The sequence below is a fragment of the Gadus chalcogrammus genome, chromosome 16 (genome assembly GCF_026213295.1).
Source record: "Gadus chalcogrammus isolate NIFS_2021 chromosome 16, NIFS_Gcha_1.0, whole genome shotgun sequence".
NCBI classification, from domain to species: domain Eukaryota; kingdom Metazoa; phylum Chordata; class Actinopteri; order Gadiformes; family Gadidae; genus Gadus; species Gadus chalcogrammus.
In genome coordinates, this window is record NC_079427.1 from 13,554,991 (window position 1) to 13,578,063 (window position 23,073).

General features: G+C 41.0%; 2 protein-coding genes across 7 annotated transcripts in view; one reads left to right on the plus strand and one right to left on the minus strand.

The window, feature by feature from the left end:
• Positions 1-4,351, plus strand: part of b3gat1a (beta-1,3-glucuronyltransferase 1 (glucuronosyltransferase P) a) — a 61,326-nt gene extending 56,975 nt beyond the window's left edge. For all 4 annotated transcript variants that reach the window (XM_056610525.1, XM_056610526.1, XM_056610524.1 and 1 more), the window contains 2 exons: positions 772-888; positions 1,193-4,351. In XM_056610525.1, the coding sequence (XP_056466500.1) occupies positions 772-858 (87 nt within the window). In that variant the 3' untranslated portion in view covers positions 859-888; positions 1,193-4,351. The remainder of the gene's footprint in view (positions 1-771; positions 889-1,192) is intronic.
• Positions 4,352-4,665: 314 nt separating this feature from the next.
• Positions 4,666-23,060, minus strand: LOC130405444 (beta-galactosidase-1-like protein 2). Of its 3 annotated transcripts, none has more exons than XM_056610522.1 (19): positions 22,575-23,060; positions 21,635-21,823; positions 21,321-21,389; positions 20,850-20,945; positions 20,216-20,324; positions 19,615-19,707; positions 19,298-19,379; positions 18,265-18,329; positions 17,528-17,606; positions 15,810-15,953; positions 14,472-14,552; positions 10,052-10,158; positions 8,997-9,143; positions 7,930-8,001; positions 7,207-7,285; positions 6,974-7,061; positions 6,031-6,145; positions 5,687-5,803; positions 4,666-5,290 (listed from the first exon to the last, which is right to left on the minus strand). In XM_056610522.1, exons 1-19 carry the CDS (start codon positions 22,655-22,657, stop codon positions 5,204-5,206), a joined length of 1,902 nt encoding a protein of 633 aa, XP_056466497.1. In that variant the 5' UTR covers positions 22,658-23,060; the 3' UTR covers positions 4,666-5,203. The 3 variants fall into 3 exon arrangements, with proteins under 3 accessions (XP_056466497.1, XP_056466496.1, XP_056466498.1); XM_056610521.1 differs by having other exon boundaries at positions 17,528-17,612; positions 22,575-23,059; XM_056610523.1 differs by lacking the exon at positions 19,615-19,707 and having other exon boundaries at positions 17,528-17,612.
• Positions 23,061-23,073: the final 13 nt, after the last annotated feature.

The following is a 23,073-nucleotide window of genomic DNA, read 5'->3' on the forward strand; positions in this document are numbered from 1 at the left end:
CGGCGGAGCTGTGGGAGGGTCGGCGTCTTCTCCTTGCAGCTCATGCATACAGACTCATCTTTAACAGTGGCTCAAGAGGAACATGGTTTTTGTTCTCGGGCCCTGGCGGCGGAAAGGCATTAATTCGGTAGCGGGAGCTGAAAGAGAAAAGCCACGCTATATTTTGAGGGCGCTGGCCTCCTATTGGCCCCTTTTCACACACACTCCAGCAGTGGCACTGGATGGGGAGACTTTAAATCTCAGGGTGGCACATATATTCCTAAAAAAAAACCTACACAATACAATAGCTTTCATTCGATTTGATTGTAAGAACCAAAACTTTTAGTGGGGCTGGATGGTCTTGAATTTATGCATTATTTTCTTCCACAAGAACTACTATAGAAAATAAACATTGATTTAAGTATATGATGCATACCAGTGAGGGACAAAAATGTCCCTCACTGCTGGCTGGTGGGGGGGGGGGGGGGGGGGGGGGGGGGAAATTGTATCAGGGTGGCTGTGCCGCCCTGCTGGCGGCACCACTGCGCACCAGTGGCTTTTTAAAAACAGAAAGGCTTTGTGTTGCTCTGAGCATGTGCATAGCACCTCTTGAGATGCCATGCACGATGCACATGTAGAAAGGGTCGAATGATATTAATTAATAAATGAGTGGTCAAATTGCTAATTCATGTATTCACACGGTGTGTGTGTGTGTGTGTGTGTGTGTGTGTGTGTGTGTGTGTGTGTGTGTGTGTGTGTGTGTGTGTGTGTGTGTGTGTGTGTCCTCACTAGATTCTCGTATGGCACACGAGAACGGAGAAACCCGTCCTAGTTAACGAGGGCAAGAAAGGCTTCACAGACCCCAACGTTGAGATTTGACTGCAGTTCCTCCGGACCACGGCAAATATGGTAAACTATGAGCTAAAATGTTATATAAACAACTGCTTATGGACTGCAATCCATACCCAAATGCCTGAATAGCATTTTACACCCTGCTCCTCTGACTGGAATATACTCAAACATTAGAGCACTACAAGGTCATCTTGTTTGCCTGAAGTCGCCCGGCGGTCTTATGATGGGAGTTTTGCATTCATGTTCCACAATACACTACAACAGCTGTAGGCCGCAATTGAGCAGTGAAAATGCTAAATTGCTCTGTCATTGATTGACCCTGTGTGCTATTACCCAACGTATCTGTCTTCGTTCGTTCTAGGTGGTCGACCCTGAATGCTAAAAGGAGATTAATCATGGGCCGTGGTCCAGTTGCATTCACATCTCAACTATCTGACTAAAGGACGCTTTGGAGAGGCACTGCAATTCCTCTTCACAAAACACTTGATAATCTTTGAGATTAAAAAGAAAAATGTATTATACTAAAGCACATACAAGTTGAATATGGCAAACGTTCATCAGGTCCACCTTTTTTTTGCCATTGCACGCGTTGTCGCAGGTGAACCGACGAGAAGACTTTCCTGGGTGACTGGAAAACATAGGGAAATAAAAGTCCTAGCCTGCATGGTACGGTAGCCCACTGAGGACATAATACAAGAGACAGCACAACAACAACGCAACGCAATGAGCCAGCCGATCCAACCCATGGAGCTTGTGTGGAGCAGAGCCAATGAAACAAATGACCTCAGTGTGGTGAGAGAGCGAGGGCTCTATGGGCCTGGATCTGCGCACAGTGGGGCTCTGCCAATAGGGTTTAACTGATGGAAAGAGACACACCTGGATGAAAGAGTACACCTGAAGTGAAAGTCCTAGATGCAAAATGTAGCCCACATCGCCACTCGGGACATAAAAACGACAACAAAGCTACATGGACCTGAACAATGGATCTCATTTGTTTTTAATGGATTTTACTTTTTAGCAAGCACAGGCATAAAAGGGAAGGAATGTCCTTTTTTTGTATGAAAAGTTTGCTCTAACTTAATTTTTTTGGGGTTGTTTACATGCATTTTACTTGCTGGTCACAAACTACTGACTCTTCGCCTATGTTTGACTCTTTATCATTTTCTATTTCGGTATCGTCTATGTCATTATTGCTCTTGCATTTTAAGTCCGTCAAAATGTTTGAATTGGTTGCGGTGTAACATAGATCTTCTGTTCTTGGGAGCTACAGTATAACCTACATGTATACATTAAACACTGAGGTAAACAACTGCGAATGCACCTACCATCTCCCTTAGAGGCAACCTGTAAATACCTAACTCAAAACGAACAATCAGGAGGGATTCAAGGCAATGTTGTTTTCTGGGATACAATATTATATAGCGCCATTACTGTATGTATGTTAACTGATTCAGTCTCCCTCGACGTCCTAGGAATTATTTCATTACTGCACTTTCTTATAACATAGCACAGGCTCATATAGATTTTATCACATGTCAAAAAGTGAAAGCGCGTCACAAAACTAATTCCTTTGTAGGACTTTGGAATGGATAACAAATACACAACAAGAGAGGCATTCTTAAATGCCGACCCAGTTCCCGTCAAGCCTCTGGGAGAATACTGGTGTACAGTGGGTCATCAACTGCAGAGTATAAATACTTTATGCAACCCAGTCTGTGTACGGAAGCTGTTGACTAGAATGGGGGCAGTAGGCCATGAAATGGAGATATACATTCCAGGAAAGAGTAGTATTAAATAAAACCGTGAGTATAACAGGTTGATATGATTACAACCCGGCCCAAAAGTATTTTTTTGCAATTCAAACCACAATAACGAAAAAGCACAACAAAGAGGGAAACAATTGGATTTTCTGCACAGGTCAATTGATTTAAAGCATTATATTAGTTTGAGTCAGTTGTAAATTTTTGGGTGAAATAAAGTGAAATTATGTCATAAAAAATAAAATGGGGCTACTGAGAGCAGCAGTCTGTAGAATGTTGGGTATCCATAATCCAACACTGGTTATATATCCTATATTAGGGAGTTGTTCCACTTGAAAAACCCATTGTACCAGTGCAGTACAAAGAAATGGTTATCTGAACATTGCCTGCCACTAGTATAGAGTAAAGCAGATATAGGTAGATACCACGCCCGAAAGAGAATGGACTTTATTTTACCCCAGAGCCTCTGCAGTGTAGTCTCGCTTGGGAACTTGCCCCAGAACAATTTTAAACCCAGATAAATCATGGTATGTTATGCAGAGGTAATAAATACTAACCTGCTGGGGTTTATCAAATAATGAAAGACAAATGATCAAACGAATGGATGAATAGATAGATATCACATATATTTCATGACCATACTGAAGCGGTCTGCATGATATGGGTTTAGGAAGAGATAAGACATCGGACACCTTGACCGAATCTCCACCCCCATGTATACACTTAAATGCCAACTCTTCTCTTAACTATTTATTTAAAAATATCCATCTTAATATATTTATTTATCTATTTATTCCAAGCATGAATGTGCAATTGAATTATTATTAGTATTACATGCTATGCCCCGTCCTCCCCCCGTTCATAATTAATACGAGTGATTAAAAATGGCACACCCAACTAAAAACCAGGGTAGTGACAGAGGTTAGAATCGCTGGCGCGCTCCTTCTTCTAAGTGCTGTTGACAATACATATATTTTTGTTTATCTGCATTGTTTGGCAGGTCTCAGACAGCTGTTCACTTCAATAAATGATGTCATCTGAAATACCTGAAGGACAGTGGGCGATAAATGGGGAGAGGTTTGGCAGTTATTTAATAGCTCTAAATTCTAATGGCCATATCACTCAAAATATAGTGTTGTAAAACAAGGAGGAAGGATCAGATGATTTGTTAAATGATATACTTTAAATGGTTATTCAGCCGTCCCTCAGGTCTTTAATTTAACAAGTTTATCTATTCTGGCTCATTTCATGTGGTCTGGTACTAGCGCAGAACCTGTGTTCCCTGTTGTTGCGATGTGATAGGACAACTTTTGGGGCGTATAACAGTCCAATAGGAAAACATGATGTAATGGGCCTAAGGAGACTATGGAGAACCAAACAGCCACTGAAATAAAAATTTCGACCAATCCACAGGCTCCACTTTCAGTGCACTAAACGACTACTGCAGCAGTGGTAAGGCTTACTGGGAGTTGAAGAGAACGGAAATCTACAGTCTGAGTGGTGCAGACTTTGAAACATTCAATGTAATTGACTGTTGTTGCCCTCTAAGGGCTTCTGTAGTGCACAGCACTCCTACCAGAGTTCATCCTACCTAATGTCATTGCCATCCTTGTTCCTTATGTAAATCACAGTTTTGCATGTAACTCTCAAGTTTCATTTGTCATAGCGACCGTCTTAGAAAAAAAAATACAAATACATGATGAAGATGAATAAAGAGATGCAAACTGGGAAACGAAACCTGGCATCCGCCATTGTCGTGACTCGTGTTGTGAATTGAAACCGGCATGTGGTCCCGCTTACTTGGTTTGCACTATGAAATACTAGCAGGGGCTCCATGTTTCCATCCACAGTTTGATGGAAGACAGCAGGAAACCAACCTAAAATCAGCAGATCAATTATTTGCCTGCCTAATCTACAACAACTGAATGTAAAATTGTTGTTTTGACTTCTTTCAAATCACCATGGTTGCCGCCGTGATTTCAGATGCAGATAACCTTACCTTTCCACCGCAGTATTCAATAGTCAATAGTCAATGACATATGGTGTGTTATGTTAGGTTATTGTTGCTCTTGGGAATTACACTGCCTAAAACAGGTCACAAACTGCCAGTTTATTAAAAGACAACAAACAATATTGCCCCACAAGAAAGGTATAACGCTATAATGAAGTGCAATTGGTTTTATTAACAACTGAACATATTAGGACTTGCACGTGTCTACATCACCTTGTAAAGGGACATCGACATCCAACCAGTGTTAAATACAATTTGACAAAACTTATTTTACAATCATGACAAAACATAATAAATAAACCAAATAAGTAGAATATGATAATGTGTACTTCGTAATTCATTATTACATCCTATTCAATCGCTTTTGACCATTTGTAAATCTTAAAAACCACTTCCACAATTTGAACAAAGCCTCACAAAAGAATATGTTAGGAGTGGGTTTAGTTTTACCCCAACAAGGAACTATTCAGTTGGGCAATAAAAGGTTTATTGCAGTGTCGCAGAGGATCAGGTGATAGGCGACTGGGGCCTGACCCTTCCACATACTCCGTGGTACCCCTCTGACCAGCCACCGATCAAAACCCCCTCTCACCTCCAGTCCTCACTGGACGTCCACGGTCATACCGTAGTCAGGGCCGCTGGCAAATTGGATCTTTCCATCCGCTTCCTGCTCTTCAAACACCATGACCTGTGGAGAGAGCAGATCAACAAGAACCGCCATGTGTGGAGAGAGGGGAAAGGTCAGGGACTTGGAGCTAGCCAAGTCGGTGGAGCGCCTCTGGACTGTTTTCTTCCCAGAAAGGGCAGTGAAGTTCAATAACATCAAAACCATTGTTGAGGTTGGACAAGAAGTGCATAAAGTAGTATATTGAAAACTGTTGACCTATGATGGATTTTGTGCTGCATTTTAGTTGGGATGGGGAAGAAAAACTGTTGGATAAAAACAAACGATACCGTGATCTTCAAAAACATTTCCTGTATTCAAAGCGGATGATTAGCTGTCAGCGTTTTATGTATCTACAAACAAACTGTCTGCCCGTTCTACCTTCCATGTGTTTTGCTCAGCAAACCTGAATAGACATACCTGATTGGTTCCTTTGTGAAGCCAGGGCCCAGGGAGGTAGAGGGTTTGCTGTGGACCAATGGAGCAGTAGCGTCCGAGATTCTTCCCGTTGATAAATACAACACCTTTACTCCAGCCCTGCAAGTCCAACACAGCCACCAGACCGTTACAACCTAGATATCTGACTATCTGTCAGTAGCATTTCCATACTACTACTACTAGTGTAATGTCACTACTACAGTTGCAGTAGTATAATGAAACTGAATGAAGACATCAATGCAGTCTGCAGAAAAATAATCCTATGTTTGTCATTTTTTAATGCATCGGGTGAGGAGGGTGATGGAGATGTACACCTGGTGACTCACAGGAAGCTTGAGGAAGGTGTCCGTGGGAGTGCCGTCCATGTACAATTTGGCCTGCAGGAACGCTGGGAAGGCTGGCCGGTGACGCAGAGACTTCCAGTGGCCGGAACTCTGAAGTCTAACAGTTACAATTTTAATATTAGATTCACTTTCTTTTTCAATCCAACCACAATCTTTAAATCTTGGGTGTGTTGTCACAGACTTGCAAAGTCGTGAACAATTAATATCCAATTCCTCTTGTTGTGTATCAGTCTGAAAGTTTAAACTAAATTATAGTGACAGTTTTATTGTGGAGGGACCCAGTTTAATTTAGAGGAATGAAATAATATGACCTACATATGGATAGCCATAATATATTCCAGTGTGCACACATGTATAAATTATCAGAAGGAATATTCAGATGGAACTTATTTTTTATGATATTATCTGATTCTGATTTGCTCCAATACAATGGCATCCACGAATAATGTTGACATAATGAATAACTAGTATTCTTGTCCCCATTAACCAGCCTATGGGGCATGAAACAGTGTATGTCAAAAATGCATGTTTATGTAAAACTGACACAACCAAAATCACAACATGATTGAACATCAACAACTGCTGACGCTCAATTATGCAAAAATATGAGCATAGAGAGTGTACCAAAATGCAAAAAGCAAACAAACAAGAAGGTAGCTCCCAACAGATTCCCATTATCCAATCAAAAACGATGGTTCAAAATGCACCGTGTTACCGTGTCGGCGTGACAGCCCATTAAATGCCTTGGTGGTATTTTTCACCCGGTTCCACCATGTTCCCGGTACAATTTAATGCTCTGTGTGAAGTGTACTCAGTCCAAAGCAGAGAGCCAACCTGAGAGGCAGGGTACGGCGGGGAGCGCAGGGAGTATGACAAACATGGGGGATAGAAATGGAAAATTTAAAAGTAAATGAAAGACACAAACCTGTTTACAAAATCTGCCTTCATATCCAGACTATGAATTAAGAAGTCTCGGAGGGGCTTCTTATTCAACGTTATATCTCCAACAAGACCTGGAAGGCAAGTCAAAGTTGTTACTCAAGAGGTACTGTTAAATGTTATTTTTTTCATGGTCTATTGTGAAATTAAACCATCCAGAAATGGCCCAAGCGACATGTCGGTAAAGCTATTGCTTGAGCCAACGATGGGGGAGTGTACCTTTGCGTTGCTCATCCAGCGTTATCCCATAATTCACTCTGCCACAGTTCTCAACCAGTAAACTCAGAGTTCTTTCTCCCTGTAAGTAGCACATGAATAAAAGATTAGACAAGGTGGAATGAGCGCTGCACACCTTTTTTAGTTCAAACTTGAAACACATATTGGTGTGAAAACTTTCTAGATTTTCATATAGATTCTAAATGGATTGATCCAGGATGGCAGGCACCCCAGAAGGCAGCATGGTGTTAAATATTAACAGCCTAAGGTTTTCAAACCATACCCCATCAGCTACACACACTCACACAGACGTTCGATCTAAAACATCACACACCCACACACTGGGCCACTTGTGACAGCTGCCTGCTGCAGTGGTGCCCAGACAGGCGGTTCGACAGATGCAGCTCTTGTGCTCGAAGGCAACTTTAAAGTGGAGGTGAACCCTGTTTCAGCTAGAATTCAAACACTCTGAGGCTCCTTCCAATGTGTTTTGGGCTGAGAGTTCTTGGAGGAGAGGGAACGTGTTATCCCCATGGTTACGCCCCACGCCAACTCTGTGACACTTTTTTTCAAGCTTGTGCCATCACTGTGTTGTGTCAGATAAAACACTATATAAAAATATATATATAAAAAAAACCTCATATAAAGGTGAAGAACTGCATTTCCAAATCCATGTTGTTTCATAACAAGAAGATGAGAATAGGCCACATTCAGAACAAAGCGTACCTTCTCTTCAAGAAGTGGCAGCTCCAGGGTTGTGTAATCCAAAACACCAACAAAGTGTTTGTTCAGAAAAACCTGGAGGAGTGAGAGCCCCGTCCATGAGCAATCAACAGGAGGGCCACAGCCATGGCCTGCTCATTAAAGTACACAATCATGGAAATGGGCACACAGGGAAATTGATAACAATCCAAGGTCGGTATATTTGGGGATTTTGCCAGGTAATCAAACCTTAAATGGGACCTATTATGCTTTTCGACTTTTATGACCTATAAACGTTGTTATAATGATTGATAGTCATGTTTAACCATACACAAAATACGATGTAGATTTTCGGGAAACTCTTCCTCTCATCTGGGCGCTTTCAGCATTCTCTGTCAACGCTCGGTTTCGTCCTATTCCGCCCCCTTGCCCCCCCTCCTGCCAACCCAACTCCGTTGTGATTGGTTACCTTCCTTGAAGCGCACGCGCGGGCAGATTTGCCCAGGGATATAGGGGCACGGCAAGAGTGCCTCTACGTAGATGATTTCCCGGAAATATGAATCGCAAACGTTGTCCCGAGTGTTTAGCGCTCTGCACAGCCACCCCAGACTGTCAGCAGGGAATACGTTGAAATGCATGTACGTCATTATTTGACACTTTAGTATGGTTAAACATGACTATCAATCTTATAACAATGTTTATAGGTCATAAAAGTCGAAAAAGCATAATAGGTCCCCTTTAATATCTTAATTGTGTTTATAGAAGTCTTGTTTGCCAGCTTTTCCTGAAAATATACATGTAGTTAAATATAATATATCTACAACATCGTTTTTTGAAACGGCTCCATTCTCACTTAAAAGAAAAAGGATGATCCCTTGAGAGATCACACAACAAAAAACAGCTACTGCTGTGCAATGAATATGCCATCATTGATCGCTGTAGTGCCCGCGAGCACGGAGCGAGACATGTAGCGACACCAACTCGTTAGCTCCTTCTTGCTCACTACACTGATGGGTTCAGCGTCTGCCCATTAGAGTCTAGAGACGTGATGCATTACAGAGTGCTTGCATCGTGTTTATTATAATGCTCACCAGCGCTCTGTCTCTGATGTTATTCATGGAGTGGAGGGTTCCCCCGCTGGTGATGGTGGTCTCGTACAGAGTGTAGCCGTACGACTGGCCGTTGTTGTTGTTCACCGGGAGATTCTCCATGTTCACTGGTGTGCTGGATCTGTAAGGCTAAATAAAATAAAATGAAATTAAAAAAACATTATATATCTGGACCACCAATCGAAATACACCTTTCTCTCACACAATAAGATAAGATTAGATGGAACTTTATTCATCCCCGACGGTCAAACAAGCAAAATCTAAAAGAGACAAAACATCAACACTCTTTCAATTACATAATTGATAACCTCGATGTAAGTAAATGGATTTACTTCTAGGCAAATCAACATAGAACTATTTCCCTTAATCCCCCTTTTAGGTTGAAATCCTTTGAACATCAGGAACAAGTGTTGTCTCCAATAGGAGTAAGCAGTTGGCATGGGGAGTGAACGGTGAATGTTTTGAGGGACAAGTTAGCATTGCCTTGAATATAAACAACCCTTAAAGGGGGTATGGGGTAAGCAGCTGATTGATCTGTTGGCCATGAAGTCAAGAATGAATGACCACCATCACATGTAAAAAGGGTCCTTCTTTTCCATTCCTCCAGCGGATAATGGAATTTGAATTGGTCATCAGCTCACTCCTCTACTATTACAGTGCAGAGTGAACCTAAGCTTGTGTTTCTATGTAACTAATGCACCCTGCTAGTATATTGTCATGTTAAACAGTGTTTTGGTTTATTGGGCTGGACAAAAGGCCGCAGCTGCTAGATAGCACAGAGGGAAAAACATTTTCATGACACTAATGAACAGGGCACCTTCCCAAGTGTGAGGCTAAACATGCTCCCTCAGCCGAAAGGTGTTGGTGTGTCATACATGCATTCACACCATTTGATTAATTAGTTGTACTAAATGTTGCTCGATTGGTCTGTGTTTTGATTGATGTACCATACACGTTTGATTATATCGTTTGTTGTTTCAGGGTCTTGCTAACGTGATGCGGTGGGAAAGGGTTTGCTCGGCCGCTGCGTAGCTCACCTTGCCAGTGAAGGGCAGGCTGTCCCACAGAGACAGGTGCTGCATGAGGACAAGGGGCTGGTGGGCACTCCTTCTCCGAAGGAGGGGGACGTCAGGCAGAGGCTGTGCTGAAAGACAATGAGGGAGGTTTGGCGCTGCGTAATGTCTCTCATTCAAACCTGCCCTCATTCAATTAATCTCAATAGTTCAAGGAAAATATGTAATCATAAATATACACGCATTACCTTGATTAGATATGCAATCAACGAAAACTACCCAAACACTCCTGCCTTGTTCGGTCGTTGTGTTTCTCTAGACATACAAGTGAGAGAGCAGCTATAGACCGGTTTCTAGGCAACGGCAGGAAGCGTAGACAACAGCTAGACCACCGTCCAGATGGCAATGGGTTTTGCTGTGCCGTTAATCACACTAATAGCAAAAGCCAGGGATAGTAAACATTTAACGTATAATGGGGTTCACTCCCCTAAATAAAAACAGAAGACCGTTAAGGCTCCAAGTCTTAACAGGCAGATTGGAGTTGTAATCTAAAGATTTGCACATAGATTATCTTTGTGCATACAAATCATAACACCAGGCTTTTCTATCCGATGTCTGTTGGGCCTACAGATATCTGTAACATATGCGTTTCTATAGCCCACAGTGTATGCTATGATAACATATATAGTTTGACATTTGGTGATAAGCTATTCCTGAAAAGGAATGCCTATAAAATAGCCTTAGGATCTGGTAATGTTTTCATTATTGAGGGCTATTTCCTTCTGTAACCCGTATAGAAGAGGGCTTCAGATGCAAGTTCCATTCCTTGCTACAGACCCATCCACTCAAATTAGGAATATTATAGTGTAAATTGTATAGATTCAACATCTATATAACTAGCTGATTGATGCCTTAATATCATCCCCTTCCCTTAGGCCTATAAAGCGCATTTATAGAGTTACCAATCTATATAACAGGAGGACTTCGGATGTCTATATTCCATCGACTCCTATAAGGATTATTATAGTGCATTAATAGCTTTGGCATCTATATAAGTAAAGATTTGATGTCTATATTAAATTCGCTCCCTTTAGGATTATCAAAGTGCATTTATGGATTTTCCAATTTATATAACTAGATTTGATCTCAGTATTTTTCCAAAATGAATGGCAAATCTTTGAAAAAGGTGACATATTGTACCACCAGGTCTGGCCAAAACGGCTTGGAACAGCTAATCACACTCACACCTGTAGATTTAATGTGTCAACTTTGAATTAATTACAAGCCTAATAAAGAGGGGAAGGATTTAACCAAAATATGTTGAAAAACATAGGCCCCAGTCGCCTAAAGACTTCTGTGGAACCAAACAAATAATTAAGATGAAGTACTATATGAATATTGGTTTGTTTTAAAGTTTCATAGAATTACTTTTTGGATGTCTCATGAATATCCAATGTAAAATGTAGCTTACTTTTTGAGATTTAAATTCTCCATTGACAGACACAATGATAACTGGCAAACTGGCAAACATGTCATGAGTAAATAATCCATGATCATTTTTATTGTACTGTCTCAAATGTAAATTGACAGGTTCAATAATCAACTAAACCACGAAAGCAATATTCATAAATCATAATAGCCTTCAAACTGTATTAGAACAACAGTAGGGCAATTTATTTATGCTGTCAAATAATGTGATATTTGGTGATATTAATTTCATTTCATTTGGCAAACGCCTTTGTCCAAGGCGACATTTTTGACAACAAGCAGTAATGTTTGTTAAGCAGCATTAAAGCATTGCGGTATTGTAGATATTAAGATGACAGTACAAACAAACTTTACCCCAAGTTACAATGATGTGCAAAATAAATACAAATCAACGTGTTCACCTCTGGGGTTAGAGTTGTATCATTCCATCATCAAGCTTTTCAAGAGAAAACAATACAATTCAGTTTTTACATGGATCCCAACGCTGCACTCGCTCATGTGACCAAAGTAGTTGATGGTAAAAAAACGATTTGTTACCACCTAGCTGCGCATCTAGAAATGTTGTTTGCTAACGATAAACCCCTCTACATGTACCCCTAAGAAGATGACCTGTCACTTTGACTTCAGAATACCGCAAACTGAACATTGCCTATTGTTTTGGAGTCCCCTTAAGGTGGTAACGCCTGAATAATCACATATTTCGCTAGGATACGGCAGACTCTCTTGTTTCTGATGGGTGAACCATCTTTCTTTTTCCTACCACTTCTACTGTGTGTGCAGTGATAAACTCCTTTGAGAATGCCTTTGTTTGAGAGGTATGATTACTTCTCATTGATTCCTGGCTGTTGCCTCTTCTTTTCTCTCATGTCACTAGTGTTTTACTCCCACGACATGTCTGCCTGCTTGGCACCGGCTGCACGCCTGGCTTTCCTTCGAAGGAGCATTCGTCAAATCAAACTATCTCATCCACCCTTTCCCTATAAGGGTTTTGCATGTCATTCCTGTCCATGGTGTGTTCCTGTCTTTGTTGTTAAAGCTGCAGTAGGTAAGATCAGAGAGTTTTAAAATGAAAGAGAGCAAAAAAGAGAAGAACAGAACAAGAACTCTAAACAACAATAAATATACTTTCCGCCACTTCCCTCCCTATGTCGCTCTATCGAGAAATTATGCATTTAGTACACCTGTGACTGACAGACAAGATGAATGCCTTGGCTCGTCAGCCAGGAGCCGGGAGCATCAAAGTTCTGAAAGGTCTCATACAGAGGCAGGCCTTGTCCACCAACAAGATCTTTACACCGCACATTTCCCTCACTAATAGCCGGCGGATGGCTAGGCCATTTCAGACAAATTAAATGTAAATAATGGCTCTTAAATTTTACCTATGGCAGCTTAGTTTTGTGTATGTCGTTAAGAGCTCCTTGCGGAGATTATGTGGACCGGTAAAGCCTTTGAGATTCTGACTGTTAACATGCTGTTTGAAGGCTACATAAATATATGCGAGTTTCGTGACTATTTTGTTGGATTGGATCTGTTGAAATGATAGAGGGAAATACAGAGCATTGGATGCATGTCTTGGTTGTCGGGTAAGACGATATTCCCCTCATCCTAATCGTAAATATTATATCCGTTGTCTTCCATAATGCAATTGCTTTAGATTCTGTGCACTAAATCTCATTTGCGGTTTGTTTATTTTGACGTTGTTGTGCGATCCGCATTCAAACCCGACCACTACTGGGTTGACATGACTTAATAATAGCATAATGGAACCCTTATCTTAAAAAGAAAGATGAGTGAAAGTAAATTGCATACATGTCTGCAACATAGAATAGTGGCCATATTTTAATTTGAAAAAACCTTGAGATTAATACAATCCACGTAGGCTCGAGAGGGCCCCATGTAACAATGCAATTCCTTGAGCCCTGTTGTCAAGCAAAGGCACCAGGGTTGGAAACTCACCTAGTGGATCGGTATCCTCATAGAATAATAAGGAAGAGAAAAATACTGGAAGAACACAGAGTGGGGGGGAGTGAGTCGCACGATGTGAAGGGCATGAATGTAGAGTCAAAGTAAGATATTAAGATGATCTGGTTAAAGAATTAGGTCACGGCTATGCGCTGACCCAGGAAAAGGCAATCCAGTTTCCATCATCATATTCAGACGGCTGCTCATTGTTCAACATACTGAAAAGAAAACAACAACATATTGCGAGAGAACCTCCACAGGCGGGGGTCGGCTATTGTTAGAGGAGGTAAATTAATGAGCTCATTGGAAACATCCCCATTCTCGTTACAAGTATACAATCACTGACAGCCAAAGGCTGAGGAAACACACACACACACATGATTCCTCACAACTAAAATGCCCCCAAAAAATAAATATTTTCTATGCAATGCATGCAATACATTGTATGTATTGTGTGGATGTTATTTCTACCTTTTATTTATTTATTTATTTAGGTTTATTTCAGGATCAGTCAGACTAATCTGGGGTTTGGAATTTCATTCGTGCCTTGAGAGATCATCGTACGTGACCAAGCACAGCAAATGCTAACACCCATCACATACAACCTGAGCAGGACTCTGCGCATTTTATGTGGCATTGACACAGAAAAAAAAGCCACACAAAACCACACACATGCACGCACCAAGGCACTCAGACACACTTCTCCAACTTGAGAGAAAGTAGCAAAAGCTAGGGACACTGTCACACTCAGACAAGCAAGGCAAACTGGACAGCGGCTAGGCCCATCATAGACCCCCCTGCCCCCCCTCCAACTACATGCCTGCAGCCGTGTAGCAGTGTGGAGAGAAAGAAGAACAGGAGGATTGCAAAAAGGAAAATGACAATAACAAAAACCATTATAATAATCATTATAATAAAGACGACGATGGAGAGATGCAGAAAGAGAAAGAGGAAAAGGTGTCCCACAGGCCCCCCCCCCGGCGTCAGCACTCACTGTGGTAAGGGCTGAAGAGCTTCCTCAGAAGATGGTACTTGGTGGTGTAATCCCCAGCCTCGGATAATGGAGCGTCGTAATCTGAAAGATAATGGGCCGCTATCAGAACAGCCAGCACAGGGGAGCCAGGAAGCCAGGGAGGAAGAGCCACCGCCCCCACCCCCCCCCCTCCGCCCCTCAACACCATCCCTCCTCCCCTCAACACCATCCCTCCTCCCCTCCACACCATCCCTCCTCCCCTCAACACCATCCCTCCTCCCCTCCACACCATCCCTCCTCCCCTCCACACCATCCCTCCTCCCCTCCAATTTGCAGAGGATTATGTTTTCAATGCCGTCTCCCTATCAATGCATCTTTAGACGGTGCTATAGATGAGGGAAGTTTTGGGTTATCTGCCAACAGAAAATTGTGACTTTTCTTTTTGGTTGGGGAGGGGAAGAAAAAAAAGGTGCAATCCCAGTGAGGAGTAAACAGAGGAATAAGGAGCACTGAAGGTCAAATGTGGCTACCGTTTCTTTTTTTTACCGTCCACTTTCTCCCTGTACAGGAAAAAGATTGATGCAAATGTTAAGCACCCTCGAGAAGCATATAGAAGTAATTGAAGCATTTTACATTTACATTTTGCAATGCATTTGATAACGCAATCGATTCATTATGATAGTACAATAATTATTTAATTGCAATGCAGTTTTAGGTCAGGTGTGGCAATGGACTAGCACCATCTATTGGCGAAAGGTTCACGCTGTAAACACAAAAACCAAAACTGGAATGAAGACATGGACAGAAGTAGCACAAGAGCTATAACAATAGTTTACCACGCAAACACACACACCCATGCATAAACCTTTTTTAATAAACAAAACACATCTTTATTAAGAAGTACATTTGTGATCCATTATTTACACTATACCGTTCAAAAGTTTGGGGTCACTGTTTTTTTCAATGAAGATGACATTAAATGAATCAGAAATACAGTCTAGACATTATTATGGACATAATGTGGTAAATGACTCTGCTAGATGGAAACGGCAGATTTCTTATGGGATATCTACATACTGTACAGAGGCCCATTTCCAGCAACCATTACTCCTGTGTTCAAATTGTACATTGTTTAGCTAATCATGTTAAAAGGGTAATATATGATTAGAAAACCCTAGTGCAATTATGTTTGCTGGGTGACCCTGAATTTTGGAACAGTAGTGTACATATAATCCTGCTAAATGCAATCAAATTATTCCTCCAGCCCTACCTGACATAGTATACAAGTGACAATTCTCAGTCACCAAGCATGCAAGAACACATTCTTTAAGAATTGTGAGGCATTAAAACCATCCCTACCATAACTTGTCACCATGGGTTTAGGTGCTGGTAATCCAACAGCAGCAGCCCCATTCATGAAGCCAAAGTTTGTCCCTCCATGGAACATGTAGAGGTTGATTGACATTTCCTGTTGCATGATTCCATTTACCACAGCCACCATGTCTGTTAAAAAAAATACAGGAAAAATATATAGATGTAACTCTACATTACAGATCATTAAAAGCGCAAACCTCTGCAAGAACCAGCTCTCATTCGATTCCTGACTTGCAAAACTTATCCATGTGTGTAATGATGCACTGTAAATACACAGTATATGCTAATATATTGCTGCTATGGCATGTTGAACCAGATCACGAGTCAACAGTTCAAACGTGTGTAAATTATTTATATTCCCCATTATTTTATTTTAGATTATAATCTATAGTATTGTGCTGACCCTAACCCTTTGAAGCAATGAAACCGGGTTTTCAGAGTGGGCCGTACTTCGTCACATGCATATACTCCCCTACTACTAGAAGTCATTACGGCAGGTAAGGATGATTATGCGCCAGGGGACTGTGCTGTCGGTGATGTGTTTCACCATGTTTAATTTATCAGCGCCGTGTGCAGGACAATCAACTGGGAACCTGCCTGCTGCTGCCATAGTAATATACGGGAACGGGTATAGGTGGAGGAGTATAACGGCACAAATAGATGGCAATAAATTATTCTAACATAATTTTCTACTTTCTTGCCGTGTTCACGTGGATATCGGTAGAGCGTAGGCCGGAAGAAAAAAAAAACTCAAATGGAAGCTAAGAAAGTCGAGTAGAGCTATATTTCAAGATGTTTTTTGTGTTCCACCACTACAGAATATACAGCAGGATGTAGCACACCATTACAGAGAGAACTATTTAATAAATAAATAATGCAAAAAATATATACATATAATGCATATATCCTTTTTTTATTTTTAGAAATTATGTTGGCCACCCCAAATGCCATTACATTTATTTAGATACATAAATAAATCATAAATCATAGAAACACAAACCAAGCCTGCTGCGGCACCCCCTCCTCAATTGTCACATTGTCATTATTGCATCAGGACCAAATACTGACAGCAAAATAGTTTTCCGCTATAGAAAGTAACATGATGGCACGGCAACAAAGAATGAAATGCTTGATGAAACCCAACTAGGAGAAAGCAGACACGGGGATATGCCAAGCCGTAAACTAAAGCCGCACTGATTGGGAATTCATGCAGTGGTGTGAAGGAAGCCATCGGCCTGAGAGAGAAAGAGAGAGAGAAAGAGAGACAGAGAGAGACAGCGACAGCGAGACAGAGAGACAGAGACAGACAGAGACACAGAGAGACAGAGAGACAGAGAGACAGAGATGCAATCATCCGTGGTTTTCTCCAGCAGTTTTACTCATGCAAGACACCGCCTTAAGTCTTAACCCTTAGCGGGTCTGCTCTAATTGCTCTCGGGTAGTGCTGGGCATGTCTTTCAAAGCAGAAGCGTGCCGTGTCGACTTACAACTTTACTTGTCTCATGTGACAGAAGCAACAGAAGCCAGTCGCTGTGCTATCCATCACCCCCTAAAGAGAAAACATTTTGCCCTCAGTCTTTCGGCTGACGGCCTGTCGGGCACCCATCACAAGGACTGCCTGTCTCTAGGATTCTCTCTCCTGCTCTCTCTCTCTCTGTCATTGCTCCCAGATAACCTTTGTATTTTAGAGTGGCGTGTCTTACCCTCAGCAGGGAACAGATGGTGAAGGCCACCCCAAAGGTCAAACCAGCCAGACCAGAGCTCCATCACCATCTTTGGCCTCTGAGGCTGACCACAACGTAATAATCAGCCATGGATAATAGTAGCAAGGTGGGAGGAAAACATTTCATTTTGTTTCATTGGAAACAAAAAAATTGCAGTTTATTATAGAATTAAACATTGTATAGTTATAAGTGATGGTTTAGTTGATTTAAAAAATAAACAACAACATGAATTTAGGTTGAGGAGGATACGCAGTGAGCTCATATTCCTAGATATTTGGATTGTGTGAAAACTACATGTCCGTGACCCTTTTCTAGGTAGTGATACACTGTGGCATTGTGAGTGCAATCAGTCTGCTTCAAGTGGTTGTCACCTCTGTTAAACCCCTACCCTACTGACACTGCCTCCAAGCTGAATCACACAACTTGTATTACGCTGTATGAGGCCTGCATGCGTGTGCATTGGCAATGATCTAAGAGTTCCCTTTTGAACGAGATGCTTGGTGTTGCTAGATAGGGACTTAGGAACACTCATTTGAAGCATTTCATTAATGTTATTTGATTCGAACTGATGAAGAAGAACAACACAGAAAGACTAAGGGGCTCTGAAGTTCTCAAAAACAATTTTGCTCTCATAAGCACTTTCTTAGGAATCACCACCAACAATAATCTGCACATAAGCCAGTCATAAAAACCGTGATCCAAAAGTAAAGACTCACTTGTATTTCTTCCAGGTAATTAATAACAGCCGGGTTCATCTTCTGCAAATTGATGGTTTCCAGTGCTGGGGGGAGAATAAACATAGCACAAGGAAATACACTGTGAAGTTAGTTGTTTTACTCCAGACAACAGTATCTTGTTATAAATTATTTAGATAGCTGAGAATACCGTTTCAATAATTTGTGTAATACACGTTTATGTACCTCCTGGAACATTTACTTTTGGTAAAATATCTTGACCATCTGTGGAGCTCTCTTTTTGAAAATTTGAAACAACATTTACTTCTCCTACACAGTATCTTGTGGGACCATTATAAAAAAATCATAACGACAGATATTCAGATCATATTGGATTCCTTGGTAGAATCAGGTCATTGCATGCGCCCAATGAACATGGCCTAAATACAGCCAACACAATAAAAACAAATGATGTCTTATGTAACTGCCAATTGCTTGGCTGTCTATTTAAAATGACTGAGAAGTTAGGAGTTCTGCAGTGATTACTGACAATATGATAGCAGCTGGCACCCAAGGCTTCTGCAGTCTGTTAAAGCAGTTTTACTTATATTTGGGGCACTCCCGTTTATTTTTGTACTATTCAGCCACTACCTCCTAATTGGACTGTAATGGCATTAGGAATCATACAGTAAATAAGCAATTCAAGGTTTTGCTTACATAGATATAAATATAGATCTCAAGGGGTCCCAAACTAGGATAAAAAAAATCTTGTAAATTGTTAAAAAAAAAAATGAAATGTTGCCTAATATTGTCTAGTACTGAGGAGCTGAAAGGTATGAACAACATCTGCATTGTTTGGACCTTTTAGTACGCTCAGTTGAATTGTTCTGCGGAGCATCCCATTTAGTTTTCATCAGGGTTTGCTCTGAAGGGCGAGTGCCAGATATTGCCTCACATGATCCCCTGTTCATTTGTCTTAGTGTGCTATGCACCGACTTTGTGAGTGCGTGTGTGCGTAAGTGCGTACATATGTGCAAGTGTATGTGTGGGGGTCTGCGTGTCTGGATGACAATACCTCCATTCACTCCCCCAAGAGTCCACCCATTCTGGTTGTCTGAGGTCAGCAGCAGCTCAGTGATGCCTCTGGACAATAAGGCCTGTAAAGAACAGAGATTTTCAAGAAAACAGCTCCTGCTCTTCTGAAATACTAATGTTGTTGTCTGTTTTGAATACGTGGAAGGAGACCAGGGGATAAGCGGAGGAAGAAGGATGAAAGCATGGAAATGGAATTGGTGATTATTGATAAGAGACTGCTTTGCGTGCACTTATCATCGCGTGGGACATAAGGCCACTCAATAATTGTCTTATTTGTGTAAAATGAATATTTCTTACCTCCTTGATGAATGACATATATTCTGTATCTTTTGCATAGGAACCATATTCATTCTCCACTTGAACTGCAATGATGGGGCCCCCATTTGAGTGCTGTGTGCGAGTTAGGCCAAGACAAATTAGGTTTCACCCTATGATGATTTGTTTAAATAATTGATTGTTGAATTATTTCCCAGCTAGATTTTAATTAAACATGTAAGAGAGGATTATACCCTCATGGTAAAGGCATCTTAGTTGGGGTGGTGCAAATCCTCAAAAACACATGTGACAGCATGCACTGTATTACAAAGATTGCAGGTGCAGGTCTAACAACCGTAGACTTACCGTAAATGTAATATGTAGCATTATTCAACAGCTTATCCTACTCCAATTTCCATATAAATAGAGATATAAGAGATTCATTAAGAAAACAATAAACCCTACATACACTCTATGTTATCATATTGAACAACACTTTTACATTCCATTTTTTATATAATCAGCATGTGGTGTCGCTACCTAGATGAGAGGGTCCATCTCCTTGAGTGATATGATTGTGTGAAGCATCAATTAGATTTGAAATGTAGACCACGACGTGCAAAGATGGTGTAAACCAACATACCGTATACGGAACTACCCTCTTCATAAGCTGGTGGAAGAATGAGTCAACAGCCTCTGTGAATCCCAGGTATGTTGTCCTTAACTTCATGTTTTTATCACGTAGCAACCAACTGAAAAACACATCATAGGAATAGTTGTACATTCAATCGTATCCGGGAACGGGTTGGGTAATGTAATCACAGATTACGTGACCCAACCTGTTTATTGTAGGTGCAGAGCTGCCTCTCAAAGCTGAAAGCAAGGCCACCAGTTCATGTCAAGCAGGGCACAGCCACACGCCCAGGCAAAACAACTCTAAAATATCACAAATTCATGTTAGCAATGTTTTGGTCCATTTCTTGAATGAGTTGCACTGTGCAGTTGTTATTTTATGGTGTGGCAAATAAAAAAATCAAATCGCAAGTTTCTATCAACTGCATGTTCACCACTAACAGAGTAATCGCTTCAACTAACTGTAAAGGTATTTCCTAACATTGAATCACAACCACTATGCAACTTTTGATTGCAGTTAATAAAAGCCTCAAAAACAACATTTGCCACACGGCTGGCACTTCCGTTCGGACTAGCTCCGTTTATTTGATTAAAAAAACGTTAATCCTTGGTCAAAAATAAGGAAAATGCAATGTTATATGCACCTGGGTAGCCCACCCAGTTCCCACTCAGCACATATGTAAGGTCCAGGCCGCAGGATGACCCTGAGTCCAAGTTCTGCTGCAAGGCTCAGGTACCCTCTAAGAAATAGAAACACAATATTGTGGGTACTCAATAACTGTGCCATCCATTTTATAAGAAATAAGAATATATATAGCGAAACATGCATTTTTTGGCAACACTTGTTTAAAATTTGATTTAATAGCACCTGGTCCAAATGTCTTTATATTAATAAATGTTAACACTATGTGTGCAAAGGAAATTCATTCTGAAATTTGGATGAAACATTTCCTTAAAAATTATGAATTAGCTCAATTCTTAATGACAACAAAAGCGAATTATGTGAAAACGTAGCACCTTTGATAACACAACGCTGCCCTCTGTTGGACGTCAGTGGTTCAACGTGAAACTACTAGAGCGTAAACAATGACAGTTGTTGAAAATTCCTTCCTTACTCCAAATCCAAATTGTCCTGGAAGTCGAACACTCCTCTCTCCGGTTCATGCAAGTTCCATGGGACATATCTAACAGGAATACAAAAGCTTCAATATGCATGCGCAAAAATGTGACTTCTATGCCATTGTGATTGGTTTGTCTCTTTAAAACATAGCCTCCACTGTAAACCACTTCTGGATGAATAATCGATTTGATATTCCTGTAATACGTTTTGAAGTGAATCTGTGGGATCTGTGTTTGAACTGACACTTTGTACGGCTCATCAATCAATTTGGATGACTCAATGGTCTATAGGACATGAAGTGTTTCTTACGTTGTGAGAGTGTTGAGACCACAGGCCTTCATCTTCAACAGCCGGTCTTCCCAGTGGGCTTTGGGGACACGGAAGTAATGGATGGAGCCTCCCAGGATGCGAAAAGGCTTTCCCTCCAGAGTGAACTGGGAGGAGTTGGCAACCAGTCCCTGTCCAACATGGGTCCTCTTTTGCTCTACAGGCACCCGCCTGAAAGACAAAATGGGATGTGTGTGTGGTTTAAAAAAAGAGTTGTCATAGAAATGTATGTATGTATAAAATGGTTGTAAATTGCAGACTAATAGTTAATACTATAAATTACATGTTGATCAGTTTATTCATCAATACTGTGATATCAGTGTCTTCACCAATACCTGTGCGGTCCGTGGATTCACCAATGCCTGTCATATCTGTGTCTTGACTCTTTACCAATACCTGTGGTGTCAGGCTTCACAAATACCTGTCATATCTGTGTCTTCACCAATACCTGTGATGTCAGTGGCTTCAAATATACCTGTCATATCTGTGTCTTTACCAATACCTGTGGTGTCACTGGCTTCACCGATACCTGTCATATCTATGTCTTCATCAATACCTGTCATAACTGTCTCTTCACCGATATCCGTGTCTTCACCTAAACTGGTGAGACCTGTAATACCGGTGATATCTGTGTTTTCATAGGGTGCAGTAAGAGTGTCCGACTAGCAAGCAGGATATAACACATGTTCGTGTTCCTTTCCTACAATGTCTATTATAGGTCAAACATGTCGGGTTAAAGATCAGAATCTTAAAAGAGATAACAGTCGAACCCAAAAGATACATCCTTTAATCTTTAGCCAAGTTCAAATTGTATGCAATGCTTTGTTTTGAAACCCCAGGAAACATATGTGCACATCTTTCTGTCGAAGTTATTTAGGATGAAACTTAAAATGAACTTAAGTAGTTCAGTTTATGGGCTTACCGTGTCCATTGGTACGAAATGATTCCAGCGACAATGAAAAGTAGCAGAACATTTCTACGAATTGACGTCAAGCGAACAAACATTGAACACTACTGCCTTTTGAGGACGAGGACCGTGTTGCTGCTGCACGCGTTGTGCTGCGTTGTGTTGAAGAAGACGCCTCGCAAGGCTGACTGTTTCCGCGAGATGGGGACAAGTTTTGTTTTTACGCAAAAGGCTATTTTGATTTCGTTCAATTCACATTCGACAAGGCCGTTCCCTTTCAATGGATATCAGTGCAAACCTGCTTTTTAAATGTCGATATTAATTTTGCATACCCAAAATTAAGTTATGAGTTATGAGTTGAATTTGATTTGATGACGTAACCAAACATAGCATAACATACGTCACCATCTACACGCGTTCTTTCAATAACAGCTATCGATAAAATCAAAAACATTACTATAACAAAGACGGGGCTTGAGTAGGAAATGCACGCACACCATATTATGCAATACTG